The 19,376-nt window shown below is 51.7% G+C and overlaps 3 protein-coding genes across 3 annotated transcripts; 2 read left to right on the top strand and 1 right to left on the bottom strand.

Moving 5' to 3' along the window:
- Positions 1–2,050: 2,050 nt before the first annotated feature.
- On the top strand, positions 2,051–4,606 carry LOC131215280 (uncharacterized). Its single transcript, XM_058209668.1, has 5 exons — positions 2,051–2,273; positions 2,344–2,540; positions 2,605–2,838; positions 2,916–4,435; positions 4,516–4,606. Exons 1-5 carry the CDS (start codon positions 2,051–2,053, stop codon positions 4,604–4,606), a joined length of 2,265 nt encoding a protein of 754 aa, XP_058065651.1.
- Positions 4,607–7,398: 2,792 nt separating this feature from the next.
- LOC131213801 (sialin) lies at positions 7,399–15,834 on the bottom strand. Its single transcript, XM_058207934.1, has 7 exons — positions 15,636–15,834; positions 14,078–14,354; positions 10,323–10,447; positions 9,941–10,228; positions 8,876–9,304; positions 8,634–8,790; positions 7,399–8,116 (listed from the first exon to the last, which is right to left on the bottom strand). The coding sequence occupies exons 2-7, from the start codon at positions 14,115–14,117 to the stop codon at positions 7,719–7,721; spliced, it is 1,437 nt and encodes a 478-aa protein (XP_058063917.1). The 5' UTR covers positions 14,118–14,354; positions 15,636–15,834; the 3' UTR covers positions 7,399–7,718.
- Positions 15,835–17,127: 1,293 nt separating this feature from the next.
- LOC131214981 (2-hydroxyacyl-CoA lyase 1) lies at positions 17,128–19,354 on the top strand. The gene is made up of 4 exons (XM_058209338.1): positions 17,128–17,268; positions 17,463–17,585; positions 17,646–18,958; positions 19,019–19,354. The coding sequence occupies exons 1-4, from the start codon at positions 17,221–17,223 to the stop codon at positions 19,236–19,238; spliced, it is 1,704 nt and encodes a 567-aa protein (XP_058065321.1). The 5' UTR covers positions 17,128–17,220; the 3' UTR covers positions 19,239–19,354.
- The last annotated feature ends 22 nt before the right edge of the window (positions 19,355–19,376 follow it).

Genomic DNA, 19,376 nt, shown 5'->3' with positions numbered 1-19,376 from the left:
ATTGAGGGGGTCGATCATTGGAGCAGAGCATTCGGGCATGACATTTATTCCACAAGTCGATTATATTGTGTTTCCTCTGACGATAACTGGCCTTTTCAAACTGACAGGCGTTTGGATTTTGAACGGGGAATTGAATTTGAGCTACACGCTGAGCGACGTTCGTAGCTCAAGTACGCACAGTTGCATACATTTAGGCGCGGCTAGAACCATTAATTCACCTAGAAAAGTATTCAATTTTCAACAAGTTGATGGTAATTAAAAGAAACGGCAGTATTATTCAGTATTCAGTATTCAGTATTAATGCTGAAAGTTTAATAAAAATCAGCTGGTACTGAAGTTATCATAAGTTTGCCTAAACCACTCCACAAGCCCAATGGAGGCATACCCCGAATTCGGGTTTGATCGGTTGAGTTGATAATTTAGAGCACCGGATTAATTGGATCTGATGTTAGCCACATTGTCGCCTAATTCCCCAAACCACATTTTCGAAGCACTTTTGTCGATTGTTTTTATTTTCGCAAGATTCACTATTCTACGGTTAAGTTATCCTATTTTATGTCATAACTCTTCTTATTATATAACTTTTTAAGCGTTTCTGTTGTTCTAGTAGTATTTAAAACGCATAAGTCATTTAAAAACTCGAAATCGAAGCATGAGAAGTTGCAGCGATTCGCTTAAAAGTTGCAGATCTATGCTTAAAAATAATAAATTAAAAATAGGTTTTCACAATTACAATAAACATTGGACATTGGCGAACTTTTCGTTACCGAAGAGCCTCGATTGGCATATTTTTGGACCATCAACCGCATGATCAGAGCACAGAATCACTCCAGGAGTGTCGATCGTCCGTGACTTAAGCGTAGGTAGAAGATACAAACCCGGTTAAAACATACTAACAGAGGTATACAAACGTCCCAACGTTAATGCGTCCCGTGTCGCAACGATAGAAATATGGTGTAAATTGTTTGGTGCATAAAGTAGTAGCTGTCCGAAAACTCGGTTAGCGACATTTCACTCGATCCCACAAGTCCTTCAAGTCAAAGACAGTGCACCGTGAAGCGAAGAATTTCTCAACCGAATTTAAGACGCTTCGGACTTTGGAACGTGATGAACCGCCAACTCTTCCTGTACCAAACCGAGTAAGAATGTCCTTGGCACGTGACAATTACAACTAAGTGCCTGGTACAGGCCGCCATCCTACGCTAGGTATGCAGCCCCTATTCCCTCCAACAGCTTGCCCGACCTCGACCGAATCGCCATCGTTGGTTTTTATTTCGTGTCCCCATCGATTGGCCGTCGGGGAAAAGGATGTGGAAAAACGCTGCACCGTGTGCTGGGCAGGGTTGGGCATTATCGGTTGTTTGCGTGACACACACGCTCCGGTATGTGGTTTTCGGGTGACCGTGCACCTGACCCTGATGCTAACGAGGAACTGATCGGTTTAGGCGATGGTTTTTCGTTTCCAGAGAGGTCACAGCTGCTTGAGATAATCTTGAGGTTTGCGGTTGTTTGCCCAAAAAGGAACCCAACTCCACACACGTGAGACGGCGGCCGCTTCCTCTAGGTCTTTTGGCAAATTCCTAGATTATGGAGGAGCTATGCAGTAGCCCCACGGTATGCGCTTGGCCGGGCAGGCCGAAAAATGGCCCAACGTTCACGTTCCGGTTTTCGGGGTAAGCGCCCGCCCCGGGGGACGGAACTATCACTGGAAACCATCACCACCGGGCGATGGGTGTGCGTGAAACGGGAAACGTTGTTTTGCGTGCAAACACGCAGCGCGCAGGGTGCGAGGCGTGCGTTTTTGAGAAGAGCGCTGCAAATGGGGCACCAAAAAAACCAAACGGTTAGCTCGGTGATAGTCGGGCCGCTGCGGTTTGTGGGGTGAAAAGCCCAGAACCGGGGGGGTGCCTGGTAGGGTTTATATAAGGGTCCGCAGCCCACGGGGGACAATTTTAGTACGGTGCTGTATGGTGGCTGTCCACGGCACGGCACTCTAGTTGGCTCTAGGTACGCGCAGAGCGCAGGTTTCGAAAAAGGCTAGCAGGACAGCATGGGTGTCAGTGCGCGACCTCTCGGGTGGCTGCTCACGGTGGTGGTGGTGGTGCTCGGTAGTGCTGGGGTGGCCCAAGCCACCCAACCGGCACTCTTTCTTACGGTGAAAAGTTCCAACTTTGGCAACACGAAGCTGGACCACATCGAGAGCGGGTACCTGATAGTGACGGACATCCTGATCAGCCCGGACGGTGTGCCGCTCCCGTTTTTCAAGGACAACTGTGAGTGCTCCCCCACGGTGGTCAGTGATTGACCGGTGCGACTAATGCTTCCTCGCTCTCCGTGTCTTAGGTGTCTACAAGAAGCGAGTCGGTCTGAAGATCATCGTCTCGTTCGGTGGCTCGGTGGTGCCCTCGGAACTGTTCGTGTACCTCTCGAGCGACGAGATGCGGCGGGCCGCCTTCGTCGATAACCTAGTCGAGTTCACGCTGACGAACGGGTTCCACGGGATCGATCTTTCGTGGCTGTATCCGGCGCCCCAGGAACGGGTATGTCGTCGGTTCTCGGACAGGACCCAGACAGGTGACTCATGCGCCTGCGATGTCTTTTCAGGACCAGTACGTGCGGTTGCTGAGGGATCTTCGGCTGGCGTGCGATCGGAACGGGCTGCGACTGACGGTGACCGTGCCAAGCCGTCCGTCGGTGATCGAGGTGAACTATCCGGTCGAGAAGCTGGCAAAGTACGCCGACTACGTCATTCTGAGCACGACGGAGTTTCGGAAGTTGCGAAAAACCTCGTTCATCGCACCCCTCTACTCGTCCAGTCCCGGCTCGTCCAACAACATTGTAAGTACCTGGTGCAGGATCTCACGACGATCCCCGAACGATCGAAACTAACGGGTTTTCCCCCCGGGGGGCGGTAGGACTACCATGTGGACCGCTGGAAGATGGCCGGTCTGTGCAGTAGCAAGATTGTGATCGTCATCCAGACGATGACGCTAACGTACAAGCTGTACATCCAGAACGAGTACCGCGTCGGGACGCCGGCCCTGCAGCTGAAGATCCGGCCGTACTACAAGATCTGCCGGAAGCTGTACAGCGGGTCGCTCGAGATCTGGGATGCCAGCGCCAAGAGTCCGTACGCGTTCCGCGACCTGTCCTGGTACTCGTACGAGAACGAGAAGTCGATCAAGGAGAAGGTGTGCTTCGTGGTGCAGCAGGGTCTCGGCGGGCTGGCCGTGTTCTACTACGACGAGGACGATCCGATCAACATCTGCGGCGACGGGCAGTACCCGCTGACGGCGATCGTACTGGCGGCACTGCAAACCGACTACCAGCCACCGGCCGTCATCAGCGAGCCGCAGATCTACCACTTCGAGTCACCCGCGTACGGCGGTTACAGCAACCCGGGTCCTTACAATGGCCAGCCGTACGACAAGAAACCGATGGTGATCTACGTGGACGGATCGGAGGACACCAAGAGGCCGCCACCCCAGACAGTGCCGGTGGCCAGCGACCCGATGGCCGCGTTTACGGAGGTGCTTTACGAGCCGATGGACAACAAGTTCATCGCTTCGATCGTACACGATGGTTCCGAGTCGGACGAGTTTGGGGGTTCCAGCGATGGCGACGCGCTCTTCTTCCAGCAACCAACGGCCAACGGGGCATCATCGTACCCGGTCGTCCATGTTGAGCTTGGCGGTAGAGTCGATGCGAAGTTGCAACCGGACGACGAGGACTCGTTTAACATCCTGACCGGTATGCAGAACGCACTGGCCCTGCAGCAGCAGCAGCAGCAGCAGCAGTCCGGGTTCGCAGCTACGGCCCAGCTCTACTCCGAGAGTGGCTGCTCGGGGGGAGCGATGAGCCCCCCGCAGCTGTTCTCGGAGCAGGGCTCCCCCGTCCAACCGGTGCTGTACCGGGAACCACGCAAGAAGTGCTGCGCCGTTCTGCCACCGTCTGTCACGGGACACTTCGCTCCACCGGCGCCGGAAGGGATCCGGTTCATTGCCACCGCCCAGGTCCAGACACCAGCGACTACGACTACCGCTGCGACGACCACGACCACGATGGCGCCAAAATTTGCAATCCCATTCTTCGCCAACAGCGCCGTGACGTTCCGGCCACCTTCTGCCTACTGTCCTCATCCGCTCCGATTTGCGCTGAATGGCGTCGTGTCCTCGGCACCTCCAGTCACCAGCACAGCGGTACCTCCGACCCTGCCACCGTCCCATTGCCCGATGGCCAAACTCTATTCGGAATATTCACCGCCGCCCCAACCTCAACCGCCGCCACCGATGCCAGGGATCCAGTTCCACGCGCTGGCCGTCGCGGGTCCCCCAGCCGTGGCGTTCGCCCCGTACACGGTGAGCATCTGCCCGGCGGACGGGATTGTGCAGGATCCGCACGATCGACGATCGTACTACCTCTGCAAGCGTGGCCTGTAAGTACCCTGGAGCTGGATTTCGAATCTGTAGTAGCCCCCGGTTCTGGTAATGGATTTTCTAACCTCCTTCCGCCCAGGCCAATGTGTGACGAGAACAAGTTCAACTGCGCCCACGGATACTACTTTGATGTCGCCAGCCAAAAGTGTCAACGGGAGGGTGGCGCGTAGTGCGGGATGCAGGACACCAGCGAGACGCGTGGTGACTGACTGTGTGTTGGGCCGTCGTCGTCAGCTCGATATCGATCGACGGTGGCTTCGGCAACAATCGAGAAACCTTGCCCGTCACCACAAACAATCCAGTGATTGTGTCGATCTGTCCTCACCGCCGCGAGGGGGGAGGCGAAGGGCTGCAGGGGCGAAGCAGAGTCCTAGTCTAGTAAGCATTTGTCGTTGAATAAAGTCGTTGCGTTATTTGATACGTCGATGGCTAGTGCCAAAAGTTTGGCAGCTTCTTTACAGTCCATGACTACGACCGAGGGCACCGAGGGTGCGTGGAACTGCGAATGCCAGAGTGATACGATGAGCTACTGTTGCCGGCCAACGATCACGTACCCCGTGTTTGGTCACACACGGTGTGTCCGGTTCACCAGACTGCACGATCGTACGTGCGTCGGGTGAAGTTGGAGAAGGTTTTTTGGGTGCCGTAAATGAAACAAAAACACCGGGGCTGAAATTCGCGCCGTCGGAAGCCCGTCGGTTGTGGTGGATCCGCTGTTGATAAACATGGCCGATTGTGGCTTGATTTCCACGGTCCGGACCGTAAGTTGGACGCGGACCGAGCCGGTTTCGTGCGTTGACACAGCGTTACTCGAACAAGTCCCGAACGAATTAAGATATAGTTAAATTCACGTCATTTTTAATGCGAAATAGGTATGGTACTACTGATTAGTTTATAGTGAGGCGTCAGCAGTTCGTAGAGTTATCGTGGTAGATAAAGGGCTTAGCCGATATAGATAAGCGTAGATAATACCGATGGGGCAATAAATTTCAACGCCATCCTGAATCACTACCAGTGGTCTGAAAGGAAGAATCCGAAATGAAAGGGAAATTTCTCTAACACGGATCCGACTGTCTATGACTACTATTAGAGCGTAGTAAAGCCTGTAAAGCATTTATTTTGCTGGTCGTTGGATTAAATCGTGGACCTTCTTTGGAATTCGCACCATTATTTTCTGCACAATCTTCTGATCAACCTCAGCGGCTAATTTTTGCCAATTTCTCGCCATCTCTGCAGCATCCCGCATCACCCTTCCAGTCTTCTTCAACTTCCTTTTGATTTAAAATTTTCGATTGGGCGGAGTTCAGGGCAATTTTGTGGGCTGATATCCTTTGCGATGAAATCCACCTTATTGTAAAAGTACCACTGAATTACCTCCCTGCTTTAGTGGCAGCATTCCAAATCAGGCCAAAACTTAATCGGACCTTTGTGTGACTTAAATGATTAAAAATAAATGATAGCACTCGCTTTTTGAGGTACTCTTCCTTGTATAGAGTTGAGTTCATCGTTGTGTTTGTGATAAAAACCTTGATTTCTGTCTACAGGTGCAAATTCCTTGTCATAGCATTAATTTTTCTGCAAATTTTTTGATCTTGGAGGGGACATCTCCCCGTGCCGTGGCAAGATAAAATGTTGGTCCAGGAAGCTGTCTAAAATCCATTTTCCTGTATGTTTCGTCGTCCATAAGCAAACATCCTTTTTACCTCGTAAGAATCTTCTCGTACGACTTTCTAGTGCGTGTCTTAGCGACTAGGTTTTGCTTAAGTGTCCCGTTTTTTGTTTCAGACAGATCCTCTGGACAGCACTTCTGCTGGTACTACATTATTTGGCAATATCCCGAACCGAATGTCCACGATTTGCCTTGATTGATCTCAAAACATTCCAGTTCAGCTGCCGATCGTATATTCCACTACGACGTCAACTCTGAATATTTCGATCTACGTATGGGGTTCCCAAAAACAGTAAAGCACAGCATATACGGTTGATTTTGCGAATTTTTGTGTTTTTGACATTTTTAAAGCAGACCACGTGGGGTTCTCGACGTGAGCGTGCAGAATTATTTTTGCTTCTTTCTTTAAACTTTAAGCACTGAAAGTCGAATGTTTAATTAAGACATAACTATCAAAACATTTAAAATCTGACCACCAGAGGCGCTGCTGGAAGACATAAATCTTTTCCGGATTCTTAGTGGCACAGGCTTTATTACGTCTACTAAACGCAAAGAACTGCCTTATATGACTGCATCTGCATCTGCTGTCCAGTGACAAATGTGCTCTGTTCTGTTGCTGATGCTTCGTTCAATGCCCGTTGCCTTAAAAAAAAGACTAACGAATTGGGCCATTCAAATAGATATTTTGATGGCGACAAATATTTCCATTTTTCAATGATCCACAAAAAGGCAGCGGAGAACGAACCTTGAGAATGGCGAAGAAAGCCTTTACTGAAAAGAACGCGTATAGAATGTTCAAAGGAAATCTTCGGTCGAGCAAGGGTTGAAGACCCGAAGCGTCCCTGACGGCCAACCCCAACAGCTCGCCCGATTGATAAGACCTTGTTGGCCTTGTTGAAATACCGACTCATGGGAGGATTCCGTTTCGAACGACACTGATCCTGAGATCGCTCGTTCGGCGATCAGTTTGAGTCGATCGATGACAAAGAGTCACCAGACAAAGAGTAAAAAGGAAGGTTGTTGAAAAAAGAAAGAGCCAAAAAGGAGGAACCGTTCGTCCTAGAAAAGGACCTTCACGGGGTTACATTTGTCCCGGGAAACGTCTTTTCTGCCGCTGAGGTCTGCAACTGACTACAATTTTTCTGGTGTTTCTGACTCCTCAGACAAACGTATGGATACAGGAAAGCCAAGGTTCGTACATTCCGTTCCAGCCAATCGCCACAAGCCATGTCGGACTGTTCCACATCTCACCGGAAGTACAACTGCTGAGTTCCAGGTTCGGTATATTCAATTTATTTAAATCTAGATCATCTACAGACGCACGACACGTCGTGCGTGTAGGTTAAGGATAAGTTAAGAATCTTTATTAGGCCGCATGTCCATCACAGACACGCCTCCGAAGCGTGTCTGTATGTGTGGATGTGTAAAGTGTAAGTATTCATGTAAAAAACAAAACAGAACAGACTCTAACCCTAACGGCAACTGTACAGCACAAAACGTAAGCTTAGTAATACTTTTTCTTCCGCTACCGAAGCGGGGCACGTCCGGCCATCCAAGAGATTCGAGATTCGAGAGTGTCCAAGGCCCCGAAGGTCCGCGTCCCCCCTGGGGCCCTAGGTACGCTCGCGTTCTGCGTCCGCCACCTGTTTCGGGGCCGGCTCGTTCCACTTCTGCACCTCGCCCGAGCCGAACAGCACGAACGCGATGGCCGGCACAATGTAGACGGCGGCCCCGATGAGGAAGACGGCGGACCACTCGTCCATGGTGCTCCGCTCGCCGGTGAAGTGCGCCACGAGGATCGGCGAGATGAAGCCGCTGGACGTGCCGACGAAATTGATGATCCCGTACAGCGTGCCGGCAAAGTTGGGCGCCAGGTCCTGGGAGTTTTGCAGGTTGGTCATCGTCGACGCACCGTTGAAGCCGAGCGAAAGCGTGATGATGGCGACGCAGACGTACGCGTCGAACCCGATGTAGATCAGCCCCACGAGAAACAGGCCGGGTATTATGTGAGCTGTGTGGGGGCAATTAAAATGGAATCGCTTGATTAGCCACCCGGGTCGGCCATGTCTTGCCCACTGTCCACTGCCCGTAGCTATTTATAGCCCCCCGCAGGTCTTTATGTTGGCGCAATGGCGAGTCGGGAAATTGCCGGTCGATCGTTTGACTTCGCAATACCCGTCACGATAGCTCCGCCAATCCGTCGGTGTCCTGCATCAATCGGCATCCCGAGGGGGGCTTTCCTATCGCTCGGGGACCTTCTTTGGGGGCTTTGTGAATAGGGCGCAGCACATTATTTCCACCGATTGACGGCGAGTGGCGAGAAAGATAAATGACTGTTATGTGACCGGCCCTGCATCGATGCTTCGGAGATCGGAGAAAGGGCTCGGCTTTTCCGGCAGAAATAGATACAAGACTCACGAATTATAGAACTATCAGGGAATCTAAAGTGGCCCAAAAGCCCCTACTTGCGGTCTGACCTTGAGATATTCGAAGATAAGCCACTTGTTCCAGATTGGAACGCTACTTACAGAACATGCAGAACGATTTCCGTATCGCCGTCACGCCGAGGATGGACTTTTTCCGCATGTGATCGCCGATCGTGCCGAAGAAGAACGCTGCCAGCGAGCGGGCCAGGTAGGGCATGGCCGCCAGGAAACCCGCTTTGGCCAGATTAAATCCAAGTACCTGTGAAGTGAGGGGAAAGCCAGCGGGTCATCGTAGATCAATCTCCGTCGCAAGCCGGTTTGTGGGGATTCGCCCGAAACGCTACCTCATTCATGAACTTCGGTGCCGCCGTAATGAGGAAGTACAGACCCCAGAGGTTACCGAAGTGTAGCACCAGGAGTGAGAGGAACGGCAGCGACGTGGCTAACGACAGGACCGGTGGCAGCAGCTTCGACTTGGAGATGGTATCGCCGAGTGACTTCTCGATGTACTCCTGCTCGTCGGCCCTGATCCGAGGGTGCGCCGCTGGGCTGTCCGCCACCATGAGGTACCAGAGGGCGGCCGCGATCGCCGCTATGGCCGCCGGGATGTAGAACGCAAACGACCAGCCCAGCGTCTCGATCAGCACCCCCACCAGCGGCCAGGTGACGACCGTCCCGAACGTGCCGCCCATCAGAGCGGAAACGAACTTTCCTTTTTCGTCCGGTGGGGCCCACTTGGAAATGAGATTGTGCAGTGCCGGATACAGGAACCCCTGCGGAACAGAAGGCAGACTGTTACTTCCACTGTCAGCCTGGAGGTGACCGTGGCCAACGGGAGATTCCTACGCCACAATTGACTGAGTCCCATCGGGCACGAAACGCTCACTTTCAGCCAGAGGCCACTGCCGGCCGGTGCCATATCGGTGAGTTCGGCCACACATTCGTCCAATTATATTGTAGTTTGTCGTTGCCGCTGCTAATCCACCTGGCAGCCACGGCCACTGTCATCGTTTACGATCGGAAGTCGAGCACACGTCGGCCATCAAAAACCAGAACTGGTAGTTGGGCGAATTCGGGCGCTCCACTTCCAGCTCATCGACGCATTCGCGCTCACGGTTGACCGGCTCTCAGGCCGGCCGGTCGGGGTGTAAAATGTAAATCGCACCCGGGCAAAACCGTGGCGTGATGGAAGAAGAAGAAAAAAAAAAGATTCCCTCGGCCATAACGTGTTCCCCGCGGCACCGGTTTGAACTCGCGATGTTTTACTTTCACTCCCAGGGGCCCGGAGCCTCTAAGGGGGTTTCGCCGGGCGGGCCACTGGATTGTGTCACCTCGGCCGGGGTCTGGGGTCCCAGGGCCAGGGGACTATTCCTAATCCCACCTTCAGGTCTTCAACCTGGAATACTTACGCCCAAAATGCCGAGCACAACGCGGTTGGCCACCGTCGCCCACATGCCACTGTCGGCGGCGAGCGGCGTAAGGGCGGTGAGGAGGGCGCTAAAGGCCAGCGACAGGCCGACCATGTTACGTCCACCGAAGCGCTCGGCGCAGACGCCGGCCGGCAACGATGACACCAGGTAGCCGTAGAAGTAGGCCCCCAGGATGATGCTCTGGTCGTGGGAGCTCCAGTTGTACCGCGGTCCGTACTGGGGAAGAAGGGACGAGAAGGAACGGGAAAGTGAGACGCTGTTGCCATGCTGACTCCCAGGTGGAGGGACCTACATCGGGAACCTTTGCATCGGGGACCGGTGCCACCGTCCCGTTGTTGCTATCGCCGGCCGGTCCGGCGACCGCCTTGCTCTGGATCGGTGGCACCATGGCCAGAATGTTGACGGACATGTTGACGCGCAGCATGTAGCTGATCAGGCAGGCAAGGAAAAGCATAACCGCGACATTGAACCGGGTCGGAATGCGATCTGTGTGCGAAAGATAGAGAGGTAGAGCGTGTTAGTGACGGAGCGACGACGTTATGCAATGGCGCGGCGACATATTCGCGTGGCGCCGTGCGCGAAACACGGAACTACGGCGAACTGGCGCGGGCACGGGCCAATGACTTCTTCGGTTTGCACTACCGATCGATCGATCGGCGATCAAGCGATGGCAGTGTTGCCTTGTGTGTTGTCGAGGGATCGAGCAATCATTTGGGAGACATTGGGAAACTGGCAAAGGGATGGTCCGAGGGTCTGAGGGTCTGAGGGAGATGGTCAATATGAAGATCATAATTTTATGGTTTGAAACACGCTCTCAGTTTGGTCTCCCTGAACATCAATATAGTTGCTCCAACGAAACTTCAATTTATGAATTCCTTTCCTAAGGTGAGAAACTGGAACGTCTTCAAAATACGCTTCCAATATTATTTGATCGATTTGATTTGCTTTCCATGGATGAAATGTTTTGTCTGAAAACAGATGGAAGTTGCTGCACGGTGCAATGTCGCGATGAAAAAGGATTTTTGTCATATTCAAACCAGGTCTCTTATCACGTTGGTTTTTTCCTTCGAGTGATCGAAAAGGATACAATAATGATCGAAATTTATTGTTTCACCAGTTTGCAAGTAATTCGCAAACAAAATTCCATTCGCATCCTTCAAAACTCGTTCCTGAGCCGAAGAACCAGGTTCACACAATTTTTTAGTCTCTCGTTTTGATTCAGAATCATGTTGATAAACCCAGGTCTCATTCAGAGTGATGATTCAATGCACAAAATCCATTTGATCCTTTCGAATAAGCTCCAAATGCGGCCGATAAAGTTTCATTCGAATGCATTTTTGTTCCATTTCTAGCGAATGCGGCACACAGCTGTCTGAAACCCAATATTTCAGTCAAAATATTGCTCTTCCAGTCACTCGACGATATCCTGTATATTTTCTACTATTTCCGGTGATGCTACTATTTTTGGACGTCCTTGATGGAGATGGTCTTCAAAGGCTTGTACGACGACGTTTAAATTCAGCTATCTTTCTGCAGTACTAATTGAAGGCGAAAAAGATTTATGTTCTTTTGAAATTCGTTCATAAATTTCCTTTGCATTTAAACCTTTCAAAAATAACAGTTAAAGCTCTGCACGATATTTGGTTTTGTTTTCATGATTGGAATTGACTGATTGAAATGAAAGATCACAATATAACAAAATATAGGCTAACGTTCTCTGTTATTGAAGCGCAATACTTATTGAACAACCCAGTACTAGGATGCAAGACAAGTCCTTTGAGAGCGCTCTTTTCATTAACTGTTCTCCATTCATCAACTTCTACTCCAGAGCGCTTCAGCTACCTGCCATCAAACGGTGTCCCGATTCCCGATCTCTGATCGCCCGCAAAAACACGGTCACCGGTGGACACGTGCCCACGATTCCATTTCTAGCCCCGCACGCTTTTACGATGATGGCGTTGCAATGATTTGCGAAACAGCCCACCCCGGCTGGGAGTGCTTCTATTTGATTTCTCTAGCACCGAGGACACGAACTGCTGCCGGCCACAAAAAAAGGGTTGCCGGGCGCGGAGAGTGATGAGTCGGGCAAATAGTGTCCCGGGAGCGGGCGTCGTGCATCTGTCATTAACGAGACGCTTGCGTGACATCTTCTCCTCGGCAACACACCAACAGCTGCAACAGTGATTGGCCCAGCCATGCGTCATGCGTCGGGCATTGATGTAACTTTCACATTCGAGAGGAAAAGGCTCATTTCTGGACGTTCTGGGGACACGCACAGGCCACAGGCGCGGACGTTTAACGATCGAGTGGAGATCGCGGCCGCAAGGGGTTTGCGCCGTGTGCGGGTGCATACATAAATTAGCCATTGTTGCGTCAGACTGCACAAACCATTAGTGCAGCGCAATGACAAGTTTACGGTCACCGGTCGGCTATCAATTTGATTGCTTGCCCGGTGGCCGCTAATGGGAAATGGGTAGGAAATGGTTTGCACTCCGAACGATCGCGCTTCTTCGCTGGCGCAGCTGCGAAGGGCTTGATTTGTGCCGGGTCTAGATTTATGGTTTCTACGGCCACGGAGAGCCGTTTCTTGCAAGTGTCCCCAAACCTGTCGGAACTGGTGGGGGAACGCGTCTATTGATTTAGGTAATTACAACGGTTTTGAGGTCACGCCAATTAGAACATTGGTTGACCTGTTGGATCCAGAACCAGTTTGGGTAGCATGTTGATTGCATTAGCTTCTTAAATTAAATTCTTTGTTCCGTACTGAAGCCCCGCAGCCAAGTGGTCCTGAACTGGTTTCCCCGTCGCACCTTTGTTTGAAGTTTGGACTTCTGGGTCCATTGACATCGGCGGTAGTGATTCGGGGTCCTTCTGGACCGATTGGGGTCCAGGGCACTATAAATTATGGTTGTGCTTCTGTCCCGGGCCACCAGTTGCTTCGGGGAGCTGCAACCTAAATGTATCTACTTTGGAGTTCCTTACTGTCGTGCGGGCTGCTGATCCACGCGTCGCCGGCACCCAGCGACCCGTGTGCTCTGCCCAGCCTGAACGAGGTGGGCAGCCAGTACCTGGTGTTTGGGCAGGATTGCCGACAGTACGCGTACGGCTACAATGCGGGATCGTCAGCGAAAGTGGAGCTGATGGACGCCAACGGCACGGTGGTCGGTGCCTATCAGTACCTCGATGCGAACAACGTGACGCAGAAGGTGAACTACACTGCCAACGCCGTGGACGGGTTCGTGGTGGATGCTTCCAATTTGCCCACACCCGTGCAGGACACACCGGAAGTGGCACAGGCAAAAGCGGAACACGCGGCCGCCGTGGCGGCAGCGGAAGAAGCAGCGGAAGTAACGACCACCGAGGTAAGCACCGAGGAGGATCCGCCGGCCACCGAAGTGCCCGGGTTCCGGGACTCGGTGGTCCGTGTGCCGCACGATGAGCCGATTCTTTTCAAGCCCGTCCTGTCGGTTTGGTACCCGGCGAGCTCGTATGTCCAGAGTTTACCCACCGGAAGTCCTGTTACGGCCGCTTGGAAGCCGCAGCCGAAGAAGCAGTCCTTGTGGAAACTTTTCTAGGCATCCAATCTAGGTTCGGTAGGCGTTCCGTGGCCAACTTTCGGGACCAGCCAGCGGATGAATAAACTGTTTGCGGAACCCATAAAGGGTGCTAGTGCTTAGAGATCATTGAGGACTTTAAGGGTCAATTCCATAATTGTGCTCTCTTGGTGCTGCTTTGTCAGTGTTTTTCTGATCGTTTCTTTAATTTGGAAGTTCGATTTGGTATTATTCATTCGATAAGTCATACAATATTTCGTCCATTTAAACAAATGCTTTGCATAAGCTTTGTCTCGCGTTCTACAAACACGATAGGATTACGTGGCGTTAGAAAAATAAAATTGTGAATAGTTCAACCATAAGCCAGATAGTTGTTAAGTTGTGGTCCGCCATGTTGTTGTCAGTCAATGGAAGACCCCGCGCGAATCTATTGGCCTTGGTCTAGTAAAAGTGATTTGATTTGAATTTCCGCCACCCGCATGACCTTTTCGAGGAAGCCTCCGAGACGCGGGGAGGTCTTCGACCCAGCGAGCTGTTCTTCCCAGTACCGCTTCCTACTTACCGCTCGCCTTGATGAGCCGAACTACGGGCGAGTAGACCATTTTTGAAGGAGCTTCCGCGTGCGCCGCTTGACTTCCGATGACTTTGCGTCCCGCGCACACTGAATCCGATTGCACCGTGCCGTCCGTCCGTTCACCGTGTCGGCAGATTCACCTTCACCGCCCGAAAGGCGTGTGCTTAGAATTCACAGCGCAAGTACGCCGCCCATCATCACCGATCACTCTCTGCACCGGGCTGACGTCCGAGGTCCGCGCGCCGACGAGGTTTCGTTGTCCACCCTGCGAACGAAAGGATGGCGGTTAGTTAGCACTTCACACTCGGTTAGCTCTTTTCACCACGCTAATAGACGCTTCCTCGCTCGGGGGGGGAAGTGACTCTCGCGCAGTTCCGGCCCACGGAGTGCACGATTTGCATTTCAAGGTCCACAATAAACGGGCCGCACAGGATGGCACAGGATGGCCCTGGGGAGCGATGCGACTGCCACTGGTTGATTAGCACACCCCGCACCACGGAGATAAGAACCACGGAGGAGGCCAGCAAGACGATTGACGATAGCCGGAGATAGGAGCTGAGGGCCATTTTATCCGCTTGATGCGCAGTAAGCGCCAAGATATGGCACCGAAATCATGCAGAAGTTGCCTGGCCTGGGACACACCGGCCATTCGCACGATAACGAGCGCTAATTCGTTCGTGTTAATTGGTATACAACCGACCGAGTACCGAGAGGTAGCTGAGACAACAGCTCCGGGATTCCGCTGCCAGGAGGATCTGTTTGTCCTAGTTCGGACCTCACTTTATAGCCAGTCGAGCTCTAGCAAACTACGCCTGATACCCCAGTTGGGGTCAAAATGGCACCTTGACTTGCCCGTTTTATACCATCTCCTGTTTAGTATTTTTTGGGCGTTATTGCACGACCCAGCGGACCCATCTATCACAACGTGTGCAAACAACCGCAAGTACACAAAATTCCGGCAAAGACACAAAAAAAGGAACTGCGTGTTGAGGACGGTGTTAACAATGTGTTAAATTGTAGGGCGGCTTGAAGACGCTCGTTTGGCGACCGAATGACAAACAAATTGGCTAAAGGTGTTTTGCTACTTCAAAGTAGCTCACAACAACTGGCCGCACTGTTATTAGGACCAATCACCTGTGATAATTTAATAACGGATCCGTAATGTCGAAGGGGTTGTCGTTGGGAAGCACGCCCCTATGAAATAATATTCAATTAGTCGGGACCTCTGGAATCTAGGCCCGAAGCCAGGTCGTGACCGGTGTGGAATTCCCGATGCAAAGCACAAATTTCTACGCAAAGTACCAGTTTTCACGATGCAGGGCACTGTGGGACTTTGGGTAGTTTTTCGTATTGATGGATGGGAACTCCACCGAGTTCAGTTACCGGTTTTTGGAACCCTCACTAATCACGAGAACGATAATCATTACAATCTGGCATATTTTTGGCACATTGTTATCGAAATTTGAAGTCGACTTCCTTCGGCGCTTCGAGGACACATTAGTATTCGCCAACTTTGGAAATGTTACGGCAGCCGCAAAAATCTCACCTCTCCACCAGATCCACGGCCGAGGTAAACTGGCTTTGGCAAACTCTGATTTTAGCACCTATCACCGCAGGTCACGCTCGGCAGATGCGTTACGGGACACCGCACCGTGGGACACGAACCCGCAAACACGGAAACTTCCACGAAACAATCGTCCAACGACCGATCACCAGCCGTTGTGCTTCCGTGACACGCACTCCGCTTCTCGCTCTCTCTCTCTCTCGCTTTATCTGTCACGGGCGCGGCGTGTGCAGAAAGTCACAACGATCGTGTACAGCTGATCCCCGACTGATAGAGCAAATTTTCCGCCGGACAGTTTTATCGCAAAAAGCTTTCTCGCGTGTTCGTGGCGATATCGTTGCTGCTGCTGGTGGTGGTGGTGGTAGCTGCTGCTGGGCGACAACAACGAGCTTATCGAATATTTTGTTGTTTTTTCGCTCACACAGTGCTCTCGTTTTGTTCGGCCGACATATCACCACGTGGCTTCCGACACCATGTGCTGGGGCATAGAGAGCTTTCGGCAATCGCGTGCTGATGACTACATGCTTTGTCATATTCTTTCGATTTTTATTTACATTATGATTTAGTTTCCGAGCGACATGATCGATTTGAATTTCGGTAGTAGTTAGTAGTAGCTAGTAGTTTGTTGCTCCACCGATCATCAGCGGTATTGATCAATAACGCCAAGTTGCCAAGATTTTAGCTCTGAAATGTAATTTTTAGGTTACTTTTCTGGAACTAGTTGAAGGAACTGTTCGAACAATAACGTGTCGGTGTGGTCACATTTACACATTTGAAGACATTGTATATAATTATATGTTCAGTATTTCCCTCAGAACTCAGTTTAGTTTGTTTTGTATAAACTGACTTCACTAGTTATATATTTTAACGGTTATAACCATAAACGGTTATATATTTTAGATTTGATTTTTCCTTCTTTTAATAATTGTTAAGTTGGTATGGATATAAGTATGGCTGATTGTGGTTGTTGATGAATGAATTTTGTTTACGCTTCTAGATTCGGTGGGTCCAAACTGCTTAGTATTAAAATAGTAATGCAGAAAATTTTAAGAAAATATTTAATGAAATGCGCTTTCGAGCTAGGTTTCTATTGCGCCCTTTTTCTTCTGTGCAAATAACAGAGACACACATTTTAAATACATTTCTAGTAGTTTTCCGAATGAATTATTTGAATTATGAAGTTGAAGTTCAAAGATTAAATTGTATGTTCGACGAAGCTTAATATAAAAATTGATAACATTTGCAGAAGATCTGAAAAATTCGAAACACTCTGCTCGTCGTTAGTTTTTGAAAAGTTCAAATTTAGCGCCATCGATTCATCTGTACGCAGCCACTCGAACTTATCGGCTGCGTGCGCGCTTTGCTCCGTTTCCGAAGGGAGACTGTCGTGTTTGTCAAATGGGAAAGGGGTAAGGGGTTCGGTGTTTGCGGTCGTTTCAAATCATTCAAAACAAGATCGTTCGTGAGCAAAAGGCCACGGGTTTCCAGTCATCGTAGTTTGCTTAATACGTGCTTAATTGTCTGTTTTTCGGTTGTGACTTTCAGCTACCATTAGGAACCAAGCACAATGGAGATGGACGGAAATGCAGTTTTGGCGAAGGCACTAAAGGAACAGGTACGAAGATCCGGTCCCCGAGTGTCCCTTGATGGGGTCAAAGTTTGAAGCCGGCGATAAGTCTCCACGAACTCCCGGGGCGTGTTATCAGCTCGTTCGGTATCTGTAATGGCTTAAAACTGCCCCGTAATAGTCTATCTGTTGATTGTGTTGCGCACGAGTGTTGGTGTTAATGGTTTCCGTTTCGTCCCCAGGGCGTCGAGTACGTTTTCGGCATCATAGGAATCCCGGTGGTGGAGCTATCGATGGCCATGCAGGTGGAAGGCTTGAAGTATGTGGGGATGCGCAATGAGCAGTCGGCATGCTACGCGGCACAGGTACGGTCAATTCCTGCCCCAACCACCTGCAAGTCGATCGCTAATTCGAGATTCTTTCAGGCGATCGGATACTTGACGGGGAAGCCGGGTGTCTGTCTGGTTGTGTCGGGACCGGGTTTGCTGCACGTGACGGCCGGAATGGCGAACGCACAGGTAAACTGCTGGCCCGTGCTAGTGATCGGTGGTTCAACCTCGCAGGATCACGAAGGAATCGGTGGGTTCCAGGAGTGTCCGCAGGTGGAACTGAGCCGACCGTACTGCAAGTACGCGGCCCGTCCACCCAGCATCGGGCTGATTCCGTTGCACGTCGAAAAAGCGGTCCGTCTCGCGTGCTACGGTCGCCCCGGTGCTGCTTATCTCGACTTCCCGGGCAACCTGCTGACGGCTAAGGCCCCCGAAGATGCTATACCACCGCAGTACAGCCATCCACTGCCTCCGGTTGCGTTTCCCGAACCATCATTGGTTGAACAGGCGGCCCAGCTCCTCGCCACGGCCAAACGCCCGCTGGTGATCGTGGGCAAGGGAGCGGCGTACGCGCGGGCTGAGCTTCAAGTGCGTCAGCTGATCCACCAAACAAACCTACCCTTTCTGCCGACGCCGATGGGTAAAGGGGTCGTTCCGGATCTAGACCCACAGTGTATTGCTCCGGCCCGGACGCTGGCGTTGCAGAAAGCGGATGTAGTCCTGCTGCTCGGCGCTCGCCTCAACTGGATCTTGCACTTTGGCCGACCGCCTCGCTACAGTGACGGCGTGAAGATCATTCAGGTGGACCTAAACCCGGAGGAGCTCCACAACAGTGTGCTGAGCAGTGTGGCCGTGCAGTCACACATTCTGCCCTTCACCGAGCAGCTGATCGATGCGCTGGCGAAAAAGCATTTCCGGTTCGACGCACGCCAGCCGTGGTGGGTCGACCTGAAGGCCAAGTGCGACAAGAACCGAAAGGTGGTCGAAGAGATGGCACTGAACATCGGCACGCCGTTGAACTACTACGCCGTGTTTCACCATTTGCAACAATGCATTCCGAAGGATGCGATCATCGTAAGCGAAGGGGCAAACACGATGGACATCGGGCGGACACTGCTGCACAACAAGCTGGCCCGCCACCGGCTGGATGCGGGAACGTTCGGCACGATGGGCGTGGGGCCCGGGTTTGCCATTGCAGCGGCCCTTGTCTGTCGTGACAAGTTCCCGGGCAAGAAGGTGCTGTGCGTGGAGGGCGACTCGGCCTTCGGGTTCTCGGGCATGGAGCTGGAGACGATGGTACGCTATCAGCTGCCGATTGTGGTGGTGATCGTGAACAACGGGGGCATCTATGCCGGGTTCGATAAGGAAACGTACGACGATATGCGCTCGGTCGGCGACTTGACGCAGGTGTAAGTATGAGGCAGGTGCATTTGCAAGTTTGGACCGATTAATGAGGGGTCTCGTTACAGAACACCGGCCTCGGCGTTGACCCACGAAACGCACTACGAGAACATGCTGGGCATGTTCGGTATGAAGGGACACTTTGTGCGCACCATTCCGGAGCTGCAGGCAGCCGTCAAGGACGCACTGATTCCCACGGACAGACCGAGCGTGATCAACGTGATCATAAGTCCGCAGGCGGACCGTAAGCCGCAGGACTTCAAGTGGCTCACCGAGTCGAAGCTTTAACGAAAGACGTGCTGCCGTGTCTTTATGAGGGCAACAAAAGGCGCTTAGCGCCGTTATATTTTATTACTTAGATCAGTTTATAATACAGAGTGACGGGACGGACGGGTATCAACGGTTGGCCGGCCACCATGGCGGGCA

This window comes from Anopheles bellator, chromosome 1 (assembly GCF_943735745.2).
Source record: "Anopheles bellator chromosome 1, idAnoBellAS_SP24_06.2, whole genome shotgun sequence".
NCBI classification, from domain to species: Eukaryota; Metazoa; Arthropoda; class Insecta; order Diptera; family Culicidae; genus Anopheles; species Anopheles bellator.
This window is presented reverse-complemented; position numbering and strand designations above follow the sequence as displayed.

Bases quoted from the DNA above. Each gene is read 5' to 3' on its own strand.
- LOC131215280 (XM_058209668.1), top strand. From the start codon at position 2,051: ATGGGTGTCAGTGCGCGACCTCTCGGGTGGCTGCTCACGGTGGTGGTG. The intron at 2,839-2,915 runs GTAAGTACCTGG...GGGGGGCGGTAG, and splicing joins CCGGCTCGTCCAACAACATT to GACTACCATGTGGACCGCTG. The intron at 4,436-4,515 runs GTAAGTACCCTG...CCTTCCGCCCAG, and splicing joins TACCTCTGCAAGCGTGGCCT to GCCAATGTGTGACGAGAACA.
- LOC131214981 (XM_058209338.1), top strand. From the start codon at position 17,221: ATGGAGATGGACGGAAATGCAGTTTTGGCGAAGGCACTAAAGGAACAG. The intron at 17,269-17,462 runs GTACGAAGATCC...TTTCGTCCCCAG, and splicing joins CGAAGGCACTAAAGGAACAG to GGCGTCGAGTACGTTTTCGG. The intron at 17,586-17,645 runs GTACGGTCAATT...AGATTCTTTCAG, and splicing joins CGGCATGCTACGCGGCACAG to GCGATCGGATACTTGACGGG.
- LOC131213801 (XM_058207934.1), bottom strand. From the start codon at position 14,117: ATGGTCTACTCGCCCGTAGTTCGGCTCATCAAGGCGAGCG. The intron at 10,229-10,322 runs GTCGCCGGACCG...CCTGGGAGTCAG, and splicing joins CACCGATCCAGAGCAAGGCG to CATGGCAACAGCGTCTCACT. The intron at 9,305-9,940 runs GTAAGTATTCCA...TCTGTTCCGCAG, and splicing joins TTGTGCTCGGCATTTTGGGC to GGGTTCCTGTATCCGGCACT.